The 16,383-nt window shown below is 44.4% G+C and overlaps 1 protein-coding gene across 1 annotated transcript in view; it reads right to left on the minus strand.

The window, feature by feature from the left end:
• LOC311112324 (CLIP-associating protein 1-B-like) overlaps nucleotides 1-16,383 on the minus strand; it is a 44,698-nt gene that overhangs the window by 25,097 nt on the left and 3,218 nt on the right. Inside the window, exons 3-8 of the mRNA XM_084155385.1 lie at nucleotides 15,580-15,658; nucleotides 15,371-15,474; nucleotides 15,171-15,262; nucleotides 14,990-15,065; nucleotides 13,658-13,755; nucleotides 13,414-13,484 (exon numbers count right to left, since the gene is read on the minus strand). Of these exons, the coding sequence (XP_084011511.1) occupies nucleotides 13,414-13,484; nucleotides 13,658-13,755; nucleotides 14,990-15,065; nucleotides 15,171-15,262; nucleotides 15,371-15,474; nucleotides 15,580-15,658 (520 nt within the window). The remainder of the gene's footprint in view (nucleotides 1-13,413; nucleotides 13,485-13,657; nucleotides 13,756-14,989; nucleotides 15,066-15,170; nucleotides 15,263-15,370; nucleotides 15,475-15,579; nucleotides 15,659-16,383) is intronic.

A 16,383-nucleotide genomic window follows, 5' to 3' on the forward strand; every position in this document is an offset into this window, starting at 1 on the left:
GTGCCCCCCCTACTGAGCACAGTGAGCCGGCCCGTAGAGCAGTGATGACAGAGAGAGCAGATGGACAGCTCCACCTCCCACAGGGGGGAGAGGAGCCAAGGACACACCCTCTCTATCACCATGATATGCCACCAAGCCTGGGAGTGGGAGGAGCCAGACAGAAACTGATGAGCCATGAATTCAATCTTAACAGGTCAGTGAGCCTAGCGCCATCACTGGAGAGTGATGAGAGAGACAAGGTGGAATTTACTCTATCTACAGGCGGTTATTCTCTGTCTTCAATATTATTTTCCTTAACAGACGTGGAATTTGTCAGCACAGACAGCACAGCAAAATGGAGGGAAATTCGCAGCTAAAGGATGAGCTGCATGCAAATGTTGGCTTCGAAGCAAGCAGAGAGGGTTTAGGTTCAGATTGCAGTGTTTGCATTGTAAATAAAGACTGAGTTTTTTCTGGATCAAAATGGGCCTTAGTCGGTGGGCATAGCCATGGGAGTGGCCAAGGGTGTGGTCACAGTCTGAAAAATATAGAAGCTGTTTTTAAAGCTAATTTCCTGCAATTCTACAAATTTTGCATTGACTTACAGTGGCTTGCGAAAGTATTCACCCCCCTTAGCATTTTTTCTATTTTGTTGCCTTATAACCTGGAATTAAAATTGATTTTTGGGGGGTTTGTATCATTTGGTTTACACAACATGCCTACCACTTTGAAGATGCTAAATATTTTGTTTTGTGAAACAAACAAGAAATAAGACAAAAAAACTGAAAACTTGAGCGTGCATAACTATTCCCCCATCCCAAAGTCAATACTTTGTAGAGCCACCTTTTGCAGCAATTACAGCTGCAAGTCTCTTGGGGTATGTGTCTATAAGCTTGGCACATCTAGCCACTGGGATTTTTGCCCATTCTTCAAAGCAAAACTGCTCCAGCTCCTTCAAGTTGGATTGGTTCCGCTGGTGTACAGCAATATTTAAGTCATACCACAGATTCTCAATTGGATTGAGGTCTGGGCTTTGACTAGGCCATTCCAAGACATTTAAATGTTTCCCCTTAAACCACTCAAGTGTTGCTTTAGCAGTATGCTTAGGGTCATTGTCCTGCTGGAAGGTGAACCTCCATCCCAGTCTCAAATCTCTGGAAACAGGTTTCCCTCAAGAATTGCCCTGTATTTAGCACCATCCATCATTCCTTCAATTCTGATCAGTTTCCCAGTCCCTGCCGATGAAAAACATTACATTTACATTTTAGTCATTTAGCAGACGCTCTTATCCAGAGCGACTTACAGTTAGTGAGTGCATATATTTTCATACTGGCCCCCAGTGGGAAACGAACCCATAACCCTGGCGTTGCAAGCGCCATGCTCTACCAACTGAGCTACAGGGGATCCCCACAGCATGATGCTGCCACCACCATGCTTCACTGTGGGGATGGTGTTCTCGGGGTGATGAGAGGTGTTGGCTTTTCTATGCAGATAAAACCATGGACTCTTTGTGAGCAAGGGCAGTACAACTGGTCTGAATGCAAAACATCCTGTTTGGTTAAAGCTACGAAGAAAATCAAATCAAATCAAATTTTATTCGTCACATGCGCCGAATACAACAGTGAAATGCTTACTTACAAGCCCTTAACCAACAATGCAGTTTTAAGAAAGAATACAAAAATAAAATTCACACTAAAAAATACAATATAAAATAATACGAAATAAAAGTAACAAATAATTAAAGAGCTGCAGTAAAAATAACAATAGCGATATACAGGGGGTACCGGTATTGAGGTAATATGTACATGTAGGTAGAGTTATTAAAGTGACTATGCATAGATAATAAACAGAGAGTAGCTACAGCGTAAAAGAGGGGGGGGGGGGGGGGGGCAATGCAAATAGTCTGGGTAGCCATTTGATTACATGTTCAGGACATAGACAACAGTGTTTGCATAGACAATGTTAGACACATAACCTATGGATCCATGAGTGCATCCTAAAAGAAAACAACAAAATCAGCAATGAATCATAAGCACATGAGACCTACTTTATAATGCAGTAATAATCTCATGCAAACCAGACGTTCACCATTTAATCCACTAGATGGCAGTGCACCCTGATAAATGCACCAGTTGTTGTCTGAGAACAGCGCAACAACAGCTTCAACCTGAAAGTGATACTGTGGAATTCAACCTACAGTACCTCTGAGGAGAACACTCCATTATTCTCTACAGTACCTGAGGACACCAACTATCAACACACAGCTTGCTCTTCCTCTCCACCATCCGATACCTTGAGCACAAACCAGCCATTCTCTCACAGAGAAACTTTCTCACCGGGGAACGAGCTACTCAGCACAATTCAACAGCCCTATTCGTTTCAAATATTAATGCAATTTCTGCAAGAAAAAATACAAATTTCAGCAGTAATTTCTCACAATCAACTAGACAAATAGGAGTGAAAAGCCAAGCCAGCATCAAAACAATCCTGAATGAATGAATGTTGCACATAACCAATCCCATGCCTACAGGCACTCTCTTCACACTGGTTAGATCTTCATTATTATGAAAGAAAAGCAATGTAAATTAAAATGTCATTAGAAAAATAAAGTTAGTGTGGAAGAGGTGAACAAATTGTTGCTGGCCATTAATAATGAGAAACCACCTGGTATTGACAATTTAGATGGAAAGCTACTGAGGATAGTAGCGGAATATGTTGCAGCTCCTATTTCTCATATCTGAGCTTGGAGAAACATTTTTTCCCTCAAACCTGGAGGGAAGCTAAAGTCATTCCGCTTCCCAAGAATGGTTAACCACCCTTTTCTGGTTCTAACAGCAGACCAATTTCAGTGCAGCTTTTGATATTATTGACCATCATCTGTTAGCGGAAAAACGTATGTGTTATGGCTTTACACCCTCAGCTTTTGATCAATGATATGGCAATCTATCTAATAGAACACAGAGGGTTTTCTTCAATGGGAGCCTCTCTAATCTAATACATGTAAACTGTGGAATTCCGCAAGGGAGCTGTCTTGGCCTGTTACTGTTTTCTATTTTTACTAATGATTTACCACTAGCCTTAAACAAGCTAGTGAAATCACTGCAACTCTAAACAAAGAGTTGAAGTTAGATTCAGAATGGTTGGCCAGCAATAAACTAGTCCTGAATATATCGAAGACTAAGAGCATAGTACTTCAGAACAAATCATTCCTTAAGCTCTAGATCAGGGGTCTCCAACCTTTTCTAACATGAGAGCTACTTTTAAAAAATGAAACGTCACGAGCTACACATTCTTTTCTAGCTTTCAAATAGGAACATTCTTTTCTTTTCCACTCCCCTGCAACTCTTCCCTGTTCCTTACTGTACAAGAGAAAGTAGCGCACTGTTTTCTGTCAATATGCCCATGGGGCAGCGCACAATTGGCCCAGCGTCGTCCAGGGTAGGGGAGGGAATGGCCGGCAGGGATGTAGCTCAGTTGGTAGAGCATGGCGTTTGCAATGCCAGGGTTGTGGGTTCAATTCCCACGGGGGGCCAGTATGAAAAATTAATAAAAATAATAATAATGTATGCACTCACTAACTGTAAGTCGCTCTGGATAAGAGCGTCTGCTAAATGACTAAAATGTAAATGTAAAATAATGGTTATTAAGCCCCTCTTAAGGGGGGCTCTATAAAATATGTGATTTTATTTTTCCTGGTTTTAGATTTCTTTTAGGTTTTTCACTCTCAAAAATAAAATAGTTCATAGAGAAACAATGGAATTGGATGTTCTGAGTCAATGTCAATAGTTAAATCCAGTGGTGGAAAAGGTACCCAATTGTCATACTTGAGTAAAAGTAAAAGATACCTTAATAGAAAATGACTCAAGTAAAAGTGAAAGTCACCCAGTAAAATACTACTTGAGTAAAAGTCTAAAAGTATTTGGTTTTAAATATACTTAAGTAAGTATCAAAAGTAAATGTAATCGCTAAAATGTACTTAAGTATCAAAAGTACAAGTATAAATCATTTCAAATTCCTTATATTTTAAGCAGACGGTACCATTTTCTTATTTTTTTTAAATTGATGGATAGCCAGGGGCAGAATCCAACATTTAGACATCATTTACAAACAAAGCATGTGTCCACCAGATCAGAGGCAGTAGGGATGTAGGGATGACTAGGGTAAGTGTTCTGTTGATAAGTGCCTTTTTTGGACCATTTTCCTGTGCTGCTAAGCATTCAAAATGTAACGAGTACTTTTGGGTGTCAGGGAAAATGTATGGAGTAAAAAGTACAATATTTTCTTAAGGAATGTAGTGAAGTAAAAGCAAAAGTTGAAAAAATATAAATAGTAAAGTACAGATACCCCAGAAAACTACTTAAGTAGTACTTTAAAGTATTTTTACTTAAGTACTTTACACCACTGGTTACATCACATCAGAAGACAATTGTTTTTAGGTCTGGAAGAAAACAAACAAATATATTTTTGAGTAATTCCCTTTAATTGCGCATCTGGCCCTTTAATTGCACATCTAGTGAGTGAGGAATATGCCAGTCTAGTTGGTTAGTCTAGACTAGTTAGTTCTAGTCTCTGGTTCTGCACTGCTGCTTCTCATTTCATGGAAAAGTTTGAAAAGAACAAATAATATATACAAATGATATACTTCCTCATGATATACTTCTGCCAGGTAAGCCTACTTTGCAGTTAACATTTAATTGAGATGGTTTTGGGGAAAGTATTTCTGTCAACCCACAAAATGGTTATCACATCAACTGGCTACACACGGAGTGATAGACAAACGCACGCACCACACAGACAGGTGGGCAATATTGCTGGAAATTAATTGGCCGATATTGTGTTAAATTTGGCTTTTTAAGCCAATAGTGGCTAACCAGGAATGGGATAAATGTCAATGTTGCGTTGATTAGATAGTAGCTGGGAGCTTGCGGTGTCTGATACTTGTGAGATTTGTTTATGACAGTTTGCAGTGGAACACGTGAAAATTGCATGTACTTTCAGAATTGTTTGGCAAGCTACTCATAATCGACCTGTTGGAGACCCCTGCTCTAGACCTAAGCTGGATCTGGTTATGAAAGATGTGGTTATAGAACAAGTTGAGGAAACTAATCTTCTTGGTGTCACTTTAGACTGTAAACTGTCAGGACTAGGTTACCACAACTGATCAAAGAAGTCCTACAGGCTCAATTTGATCTTATCGTGACTTCTGCCCGGTAATATGGTCAGGTGCTGCAAAGAAAGACATAACGCTACAGCTGGCCCAAAACAGAGCAGCACGTCTTATCCAGCAATGTTCCAAGAGCGCTAATGTCAACAGCATGTTGACCTTTCCTGGCTCATAGTAGAGAAGAAATTGTCTGTATCACTTCTCGTTTTTTGTTACTCCAAACGGTCTATTCAATCAACTAACATACAGCTCTGACAGACATTCATACTCCACAAGGCATGCAACTAAAGGTATTTCCTTAGTCCCTAAAGCCAAAAAAACGAATTCAAGGCAATTCACAGTAATATATAGAACCATAATACTGTAGCTTGGAACTCCCTGCCATCTCAAATCACTCAAGCAAGCAGCAAAAGTAGCTTTAAAAAACGAATAAAACAGCAAACCACAGCGCCTCTGACCTAAATAGCTGTAGCATCTCCCTTGCAAGCACATTTGGTGTTTGGGTTAAAGTTAAAAGCTAGGATGTGCCCTTAGTATCAAGATATCAGTGCCTGCTCAGAGAAAGCATTTGTAAGCAAAGCCTCAGTAGAGTAAGAACGTACTGCTCCATATGATATGATAGTCTGGTCAGTTTACTGATGTCAGTCAGTAGAGCAAAGTTTTATGAAAGTGTATTCTTATTTTGTGTGTGACTGGTGGATGCTGCTGGGTGTGAGTGTGATGCGGGAATGAAAATAGATATGCAAAACAAGTTCATGAGAACTGGAGGAAACTCCATATCAAGGGGACTTTATTAAAATAAGTCCAAAGGCCACAAACTATACCTTAGCTAAGCCTTTACGGGCGGTAGACTGTAACACGGCAATTGTTTGGTTTAGTTCATTTCTATGCACTAGACAGGGCGAATGCAGTAAGTGAAGCCCATCTGATGATATTGACTGTCACGAATTCAGCCGAGGCTGCCCCTCCTCCTTGCTCGGGCAGGTTTCAGCGTTCGTCGTCACCGGCTTACTAGCCACTACCACTCCATTTATCATCACTCCATTTGTCTTGTCTTGTCTTGTCAATCACACACACCTGGTACTCATTCCCTCATTAGTCTGTGTATAAGTGTTCCCTCTGCACCCTTGTCCTTTGTGAGTGATTGTTCATTGTGAGAGTGTGTAGCTCGGTTGTATGTAGCCAAGGTGGATTTTCCCTTGTGCTAGTTTTGTTTTGACGCTTGCTGCGCTTTATTCATGTACACTGAATAAACTCTGGATTTCGGGGTTTTACCTCCTGCGCCTGACTCCGTCATTCACACCTCATCACAGAATCACTCACCCTCTATGGAGTCAGCAGGAGAGGAGCGCATGCCTGGAATAGTGGCAAGGGTCCAGGAACATTCCACTATGCTGGCCAGCTTGGGGGAAGCGATGGATCGGGTTCTTCAGGTCGTCCAACGCCTGGAGAGAAGAGGAACCGATCCTTCGAGACCAGCTGGCCAACCGGATCCAGCCACCTACATCACAGCATCCGGAGGGATCCAGATATCTCGACCACGGGCGTTCGATGGGACGCCGGCTCTATGTCAGGGATTCCTTCTCCAACTGGAGCTGTACTGCTCCAGTGTCAGGCCGGTGCCATCAGATCGAGAGCAGGTGTCCGTCCTCATTTCCTGCCTCTCGGGGAAAGCCCTGGAGTGGGCCAACGCGGTTTGGAGAGAAGGAGGAGCCGCGTTGGTGGACTACAGGGAGTTTGCCCGCCTATTTCGGGCGGTTTTCGATCACCCGCCCGAGGGTCAAGAGGCGGGTGAGCAGCTGGTCCACTTGAGGCAGGGGACAAGGACAGTACAGGAGTTCGTACTGGAGTTCCGGATTCTGGCAGCAGGATCCGGGTGGAACGAGTGGGCCCTGATCAACCAGTTCCGGTGCCATCTACGGGAGGACGTCCGACGGGAGCTAGCGTGCCGTGACACCAGTTTGTCTTTTACCGAAATGGTGGACATGGACATTCGTCTGGATAACCTGCTGGCAACCAGAGGACGTCCTGGAGGAGGTCTGCCCGTTCCCGCCCCAACCAACGCGGATCCAGAGCTCATGGAGCTGGGTGGTACCGCACACCGAGAGAGCAGAAGACGACAGCGCCAGTGCCAATCGGATGGCACGAAGGGACATTCCACCACACGTTGTCGTCAGCGCTCTTTTGGGTCAAGAGGTGGCCGCAGGGCACTCTCGCATCACCCCAGGTATTGAGCACCCACACTTGTTCAGAGCCCTCTGCTGTGCACTGTACCATACCCATATACTTCCCTGATTACATGAGAGTTCCCAAGTGTAAGGCGCTAGTAGATTCAGGCGCAGCTGGGAACTTTATGGATAAAACTTTTGCACGCCGCCAGGGCATTTCATTAGTTCCCCTATCCATTCCACGCCCCATCAGAGCACTTGATAGTCGACCATTAGGGTCCGGGTTGATAAAGGAAGTCACGGTACCAGTCACCATGATCACACAGGAGACGCATTGTGAGCAGGTCACTTTTTCCATCATTGAGTCTCCTGCTTTCCCTGTGGTGTTAGGTATTCCGTGGCTAGCACTCCACAACCCCACTTTCTCATGGCCGCACAGGGTGGTCGTGAGAGTGTCAGGGTAGGTGTCTGGGTGTTTCCGTTGGTGCAACCACGGTGGAAAGTCCAGACGGTGCCTCCACCGTGCGCATTCCCCCCAAATACCATGATCTGGCACAAGTTTTCTCCAAGAATAAAGCAACTAAATTGCCACCTCATCGGGCAGGGGATTGCGCAATAAACCTTTGGGTAGACGCTGTACCTCCCAGGTATAATATGTATCCCCTGTCGCAGGCAGAGACGTACGTCCCCGAGTCCCTGCGCCAGGGGTACATACGTCCCTCCACTTCACCCGCCTCCTCAAGTTTCTTTTTTGTGAAGAAGAAAGACGGCGGTCTGCGCCCGTGCATTGACTATCGACCACTGAACAGGGAGACGATTAGATTTAGTTATCCTCTCCCCCTCATTCAGTCAGTGGTTGAGTCATTGCATGGAGCGCGCTTCTTCACTAAATTAGATCTCAGGAGTGCGTACAACCTGGTGCGTATCCGAGAGGGAGATGAGTGGAAGACAGCATTCAGCACAACCACAGGGCATTATGAATACCTGGTGATGCCCTATGGTTTGATGAATGCTCCCTCAGTCTTCCAGTCCTTTGTGAACGAGGTGTTTCGGGTCATGCTTGGTCGCGGTGTAGTGGTCTACATCGATGACATCTTGGTGTATTCCGCTAAGCGCGCCGAGCATGTGTCCCTGGTTCGCAAAGTACTGGCCCGACTGTTGGAAAATGACCTTTATGCCAAGGCAGAGAAGTTTGTTTTCCAGCAGTCCGTCTCCTTCCTCGGATACCGAATTACCACCTCAGGTGTGGAGATGGAGGGAGATTGCATTTCAGCCGTGCGTAATTGGCCGACTCCAACCACGGTAAAGGAGGTGCAGCGCTTCCTTGGCTTCGCCAACTATTATCTGAAGTTTAACCGGGGCTTTGGCAAGGTCGCAGCTCCCATTACATCTCTGTTGAAGGGTGGGCCGTCCCTGCTCCGCTGGTCTGCTGAGGCTGACAGGGCCTTCAGTAACCTGAGGGAACTGTTCACCTCGGCCCCGGTACTGGCCCACCCCGATCCATCACTACCGTTCGTAATGGAGGTGGATGCGTCCGAGGTTGGGATGGGAGCAGTCCTGTCTCAACGCTCGGGCACGCCACCCAAGCTCCGCCCCTGTGCGTTCTTCTCAAAGAAGCTCAGCCCGGCGGAGCAGAACTACGGCGTTGGTGATCGGGAGCTGTGACGTGAGGGTGTATGTTTCCTCCTGCTCAGTGTGCGCCCAGAGTAAGGCACCTAGGCAGCCTCTCTCTCAAGGGAACACCACCATCCTGGTCATTGTGGACCACTTTTTGAAGGCCTGCCGCCTCCTTCCTCTGCCCGGTCTCCCACAGCTCTGCAAACTGCGGAGGCCCTGGTTACACGTCTTCCGGCACTACGGGGTACCAGAGGATATAGTGTCTGACCGAGGTCCCCATTTCACGTCAAAAGTCTGGAAGGCGTTCATGGAACGTCTGGGAGTCTCGGTCAGCCTGACCTCTGGGTCCCACCCTGAGAGTAATGGGCAGGTGGAACGGGAAAATCAGGATGTGGGTAGGTTCCTGAGGTCCTATTGCCAGGACCGGCCGGGGGAGTGGTCAGTGTTCCTGCCATGGGCAGAATATGCCCAGAACTCTCTCCGCCACTCCTCTACGAACCTAACGCCATTTCAGTGTGTTTTAGGTTATCAACCGGTTCTGGCACCGTGGCACCAGAGCCAGACCGAAGCTCCTGCGGTGGATGACTGGTTTTGGCGCGCGGAGGAGACGTGGAACACTGCCCATGTTCACCTCCAACGCCAACGCTGACCATCACCGCAGTGAGGCCCCCGTCTTTGTACCGGGGAACGGGTCTGGCTATTGACCCGGAATCTACCCCTCCGCCTGCCCTGCCGGAAGCTGAGCCCACGGTTTGTAGGGCTGTTCAAAGTCCTCAGGAGAATCAACGAGGTCACATATAGGTTATTACTCCCCCCTGATTACCGTATTAACCCCTAGTTTCATGTGTCTCTCCTCAGGCCGGTGGTGGCTGGTCCGCTCCAGGAGTCTGAGGTGCGGGAGGTCCCTACACCTCCTTTGGACATCGAGGGGGCGCCGGCGTACTCTGTCCGTTCCATACTGGATTCGAGGCGCCGGGTGGGGGGCCTTCAGTACCTCGTGGAGTGGGAAGGGTACGGTCCGGAGGAACGGTGCTGGGTCCCAGTGAGGGATATCCTCGATCCCTCTCTGTTGAGGGACTTCCATCGTCGCCATCCGACTCGCCCTGCTCCGCGTCCTCCTGGCCGTTGTCGGCGTGCTGCTGGAGCTGCGCGTCAAGGGGGGGATACTGTCACGAATTCAGCCGAGGCTGCCCCTCCTCCTTGCTCAGGCAGGTTTCGGCATTCATCGTCACCGGCTTACTAGCCACTACTGCTCCATTTATCATCACTCCATTTGTCTTGTCTTGTCTTGTCAATCACACACACCTGCTACTCATTCCCTCATTAGTCTGTGTATAAGTGTTCCCTCTGCCCCCTTGTCCTTTGTGAGTGATTGTTCATTGTGAGAGTGAGTAGCTTGGTTGAGCTACTCTTTCCTTGTATGTAGCCAAGGTGGATTTTCCCTTGTGCTAGTTTCGTTTTGACGCTTGCTGCGCTTTATTCATGTACACTGAATAAACTCTGGATTTCTGTGTTTTACCTCCTGCGCCTGACTCCGTCATTCACACCTCATCACAATGACGACTCTGTTTAATATATTTAGCGGAGTGATGGATCTCTAAAAAGTCCACCTATGTAGCTAAAGTGAATGATTCAATTGTAACTTTAGCTGGAGAAAACTCCAACGCGGTTGCTGAGGTGAAGGATTAAATTGAAGCCTTTAACAGGGAGGAAACTCCATCTGTAGCTCATTTATGAGCTGAATGGCAGTTGCTGGGGTGAAAACTGTGGTTGAAGCCTTAGCTGGAGGAATTGTAGCATTTCCATTGTCGTTTGCAGTGCACTTGCATTTCAGTAGAATCTATGAATCACATTATTATTATGAATAGTATTGATTTCAAAATGGGAGAACCAAGGACACGGGTGGTTCCTAATGTTGTGAGATTCTCGCTAGTCTTTGCAGAACAACTGGTTCTGAGAGATTAGGATCAGGACCTACAATTGTAACAGTAAGCAACTGTAACAAAAGGCTAAGGCATAAGAATATGAAAGTGTGTATTCTTATTTTAAATGTATGTACTTCATGTCTTAATTCTATGTATTATAATGTATTTATTTATTTTACATTTATTTAGTTCTGTACCTGTCTTAATGTTATGTAATATGTTGTTTTCTGTAGTTCAGCTGTAATTGTCTATTAATGTTCTGTATTATGTCATGTTTTATGTGGACCCCAGCAAGAGTAGCTGCAGCTTTGGATGTAGCTAATTGGGGAGCCTAATAAAATACAAAAAAGACAAAATACTATGAAAGCCCTAGCTAGCTGTAACCCTACCCTACTGACAGAAGGCACCTCTGCCAGTCATTCAGTGCCCCCTATTCATAATGTGTGCGTCAGAAGTGCACTAGGCAGAGGGCTATTCACAGAGCACAGTTGGCACCTTAATTGACTGGCTACTGGCAAGGAAGTGATGAGGAAGTAGACAAAAGTAACATTTAGTCCTCTGCTCTTTCTTCTGACCAAAACATTTGTCCAAGTATGAGCTAAACAAACCAGGGCTAATTTGCCTTGTATCTAGCATCTTAGTATAATGTTTCACCAATGTCAAACACAGTAACATAAACAGCCCAAACTATTTCCTTTATAAGAAATGAAAGAAAGAGAAACATCCTGTATGAAATCTCCTGCAGTTCTCACCAAAAACACCACTCCCTTTCATTTACCTACAGAGGCCACCTGTAAACACCATAGGCTAATCCCAATGCGAACACGACTATAGCTAATCTACCCATGCAGTAGCTATAAAAGGCCTTTGTAAAGAGAAAAAAGATCCATACCTTCTCCTGTGGTCATAGCAGGGCTGTTGATTCCACACACTAACAGACCTAAGTAACAGTGAGCAACAAGGACAAACACTGCCGTATGTCTGTCTCTTCTCTATTGTCTCTACCTACCGTACTCCAGGCTACTCCTTCCCCTCCCCTCTAGCTAGGTCTTGTGACTGCACGGATGACAAAATGCCTGCAGCAGAGTCCCTTGTGTTGCTGCCTCTTCCAAGGCTAAGCCTCTCTGGCTCTCCCTTTCCCTTCGCCAGCCCCAGGTCTAGTATTCATTAGGGCACGCCGTGAAAACAAGTGTTTCTCATTGGACAAATTCAGATGCAGTACCTCCCTGTTTCAATCGGGTTGGTACCAAATGAATAGGACACAGGATTCCTGGGCAGAGAGAGAGGTCCTTTCCACTTGCCTGGACTGTTGACATTCATGAGCTGTCAGCTGCACAGGAGAGGCAGGCCTTTGAAGTATCTGGTGTTGTAGAGAGGCCAGGCCAAGACATTGCCTTTATTCCTGGTTAACCTTCGAGCCGCACAGGGGGAAAAACTGTGTTGACAGCAAAGGGTTTTCCCCTTTCTTTGGCCCACAAGGTGAACAGGAAACACCAATGAGATGTCGGTCAATGACGTCAATGATGCATTACCATAAAATAACTAGCATGACACCTTGCTTTGGCCAATTTGCTTAGGTTTGATATGAAGTCATTCAGTCTACTAAATGAAAGTAGAGATTACAGCAGCTCTAGTCTAATCTCTACAGGGTGAACTCTTGTGATGAAAGTGAAGCCTCATGACCACAGCAATTATACCCTTTATGTCCCAGACTTAAGAGGCCTGAGGAAAGTCAAATGATACGGCCGCAGCAACAAAGAGACACAATCTCCGATATCAGTCGGTCCTGGTTCAATACTGCTGCTTCAGGGTAAGGCACTACTCTGTGTGCAGAATACCAAGAACATGTCCAATAGAGAGCAGCTGAAAGGAGAATCTGACCCCCTGCCTGCAGCCCTGCATTGCTGCAGAGAGACTGCTCAATGCATACTAACTGTTCTCTTCTGAAAGAGCCTGGACACGGAACAGGTTTCTCTGTTGTTGGTTTTCTGTCCAGCTCTAAGTGGTCTGAGCCCAGGGTCTGTATCCACAAAGTGTCTCAGAGTAGGAGTGCTGATCTAGGATCAGGTCCCCACCTGTACATACATCTTGTCTTAATTTGACCAGTTTCTCACAGCAGGAAAATAATCCTGCAGCAATAGGAAATGTCAATTATTATGTGCATTATAATTAATAGAAATGTTTGTAGGGGTTGATACATTTTTCGTTAGGGCAAATTACAAACTTTAGAAGCTGCATTTCGTGCTGGGCAGGAAATTTCTCTGCAACAACAGTGATCAAATTAGGATAGCAGCTCTGTATAATTTCATGCATTATGATCTAAATGCCAAAACTGATCCTAGATCAGCAATCATACTCTGAGATGCTTTATGGATATGGGCACAGCTTGGATATGAGACCCCCCTCAACTCCATAAGCATAGTCCTATCCCAGTGCACTGCTTGCACTACACCAGAACATATCAATATGACAACGCTCAATGGAAAGGGATGAATGTTTCCATGTGGTGTTGGACAGTTGGAAAGTACAACAGTGAGAGCAAAGGAAGTACTGTGCTTACCTGAGACAGGGGACAGAATCATGTTCCCCGATCTTTGAACTTCATCAAATTTACTGAAAATGACATTCAACCTGGAAAGAGAAAGACAGAATATTGTTTTAAAGGCATTTTCATACAATTATGACAAGGTGCAAGCCTAAAAGCGGACAGGCAGGCTCCCTGGAGATACCAGAGAACTGGGTCATGGTGATTGCACTTCAACAGAAAGCCTTGATATCAGAAATACAACAGAGGATGAAGGTACCGTGACTGTGGCAGTCCCTTTTTCCCCAAGTCCATCCGCACCCTCTCCCCGACGTGTCTGTAGATCTCAACAAGACAGTTCATGGCCCCGTCTCGCACCTGCGTGTCAGGAAATAAAACAGGACACATTAACACGGCTTCACTCATCCATCTGCACACTAACCAACGACAAAATCGTTTGTCTGGATTGAACACAAAATTATATGTAAAAAATACAGAAATTCTCTCTTATTGACTGTAATAGTCAATATAGTTGTGCTATTTGAAACTGACAAAGATGGCTTGCACTATATCAGTACAGGAAGAGAGGTCCATGGACACAGCTTCCTGTTCCCGACAGGAAGTGCAGAAGTGCTGTTGAAGTGCGTGATGACAGAAGAGAGCAAAGCCTTTTGAAAAAGTGTACAAAACAAGCTAATTGCAAGGAATAAACAGACTAGAGATATCAGGAAAGTACTGAAGTCTGATAAGTTCACATGGAATCTGTAACACTGTTGGTCAACCACCAGAGAGTTCTGAAACACCAATAATGCTGTTGTCAACCTCAGTGACAGCTGAAATCAAGTTTAACACTACAATGTATACTGAACACAAATATAAACGCAACATGTAAAGTGTTGGTCCCATGTTTCATGAGCTGAAATAAAATTTCCCAGAATTTTTCCATTCACACAAAAAGCCTATTGCTCTCAAATTGTGTGCACAAATTTGCTTACATCCCTTAGTAAAAATGTATCCTTTGCCAAGATAACCCATCCACTTGACATGTGTTGCATATCAAGAAGCTGATTAAACAGCATGATCATTACACAGGTGCACCTTGTGCTGGGGACAATAAAAGGCCACTCTAAAATGTGCAGTTTTGTCACACATTAAATTGCCATAGATGTCTCAAGTTTTGAGGGAGCGTGCAATTGGCATGCTGACTGCAGGAATGTCCAATTTAATGTTAATTTCTCTACCATAACGTCATTTTAGAGAATTTGGCAGTACATCAAACCGGCCTCACAACTGCAGCCCATGACCTCCACATCTGGCTTCTTCACCAGCGGGGAAAATCCGTTTTTTGTGGGGAAAAACTAATTCTGATTGGCTGGGCCTGGCTCCCCAGTGGGTGGGCCTGGCATCCAAGTGGGTGGGCCTATGCCCTCCCATGGATGCGCCCCTGTCCAGTCATGTGACTAATTAATTTATTTCAACTGACTGATTTCCTCATATGAACTGTAACTCAGTCAATTTTTTGAAATTGTTGCATGTTGCATTTATATTTTTGTTCAGTATAGTTTAATAGCCTAAGCACCAATTTTTGCTTCAAAAAATAATGTAACTATACCTGGCTTGTAGGGTCTCCTAAAAGATTACATATGTGGGGGACAATTTTGCTGAGGGTCAAGCCTTGAGCTCCATATCTGTAAGGGGGAAAAAAATCATTATTTTTTAAAAGCACAAAGAATGTGTATGACAAAACAGATGAAATAGTATGTTTTAACCCTTCCTGGCTATTATGAACTTACACATTTAACGTGGCGATAAGGCAAATGCAGACACTCTCTCTGGTCCTGTTGTTCTTGTGTTTGAATCCTCCTAACATTCGATCCCATACATACTGCAAATAAATAAAATAAAAGAAATGTATTGTTGTCCGTTTTTTATATTTAAATGTTTATTTCCGATACTAACAGGTAGGTGAGTCTACAGTACATGCTGACATTACCTGTGGGTTAGCAGCTTGATCCATGATCTTTAGTAGAAGAGCTTGGTCCTGGTCTCTGACTTGGTCCTTTGAGTCGCCTAGTCGATCTATCAAACTCGGCAAAACTAATGGGAGGAAGAAGGCAAGGACAAAGATATTAATTATGTGACAAAACAATTATGAATCAAAAATATTTGTTATAATGCATACAATTGCCATGGATAGCTTACCAGTTCCAATCTGTGTCCTAAACCGTTCCTGTAGTCTTGTTCCTAAAGCTGACAGTATGTCCATTCCCAACAAAGCCACCTAAGAATAAAGATCAAAAGATAAACATTTTAGTATATATATTTTTTTATATATAACATAGGCTATTCAACAAAAGCATAAATGTTAGAGACATTGAGAGAGAAGAATGCATAACATCATAAAAATAAGCCTTTGAAATACAAGTTCAGGTTGCAAAGGATTGTGGGTAATGTGATAAATCTTGGTTTTGTTCCCTTTATAAAATGTTAAAAGCAAAGGAAGCCCTCAAACACAAATAATATATATATTGTAACAACCTACTGATGCTGCTGTAGGACTACTGTAGAAAATAAAATACTAACCATGTCGGAAACAACTTTGAGATGTGATAAGGGTTTGGCTGGCACAAAGGAAGGTATCTTTCCTTGTCTTGGGGTGGCATGGGACACTCAATGAACGTGTAGTGAGAGTATCCCTGCTAACGCCATAATCAACACATTCGCATCACCTGAGCTTCTTGCTCGGGCTATGGTGCAATTTTTGGAACCCCAGGGTTTATATTTGTAGAGAGAGAACAATTTCTCAACAGTTTCCTGCTGCCTAATGTCACCTAGTGGAGAAGTTCACATTGCACGTACAAAATAATTGTTGGTTGTAAATACAAATTCATAATTGCTGCATATCAAAAATGTGTCTGAGTAAATAGCTTTAATTTAAAAACATTTAAAACAAGGTGCTGAAGACTATTCAGAAGTGACAGAACACAAACACACACCATTTGAGAA

This window comes from Coregonus lavaretus, assembly GCF_964263955.1.
Source record: "Coregonus lavaretus genome assembly, chromosome: 38".
NCBI lineage: Eukaryota > Metazoa > Chordata > Actinopteri > Salmoniformes > Salmonidae > Coregonus > Coregonus lavaretus.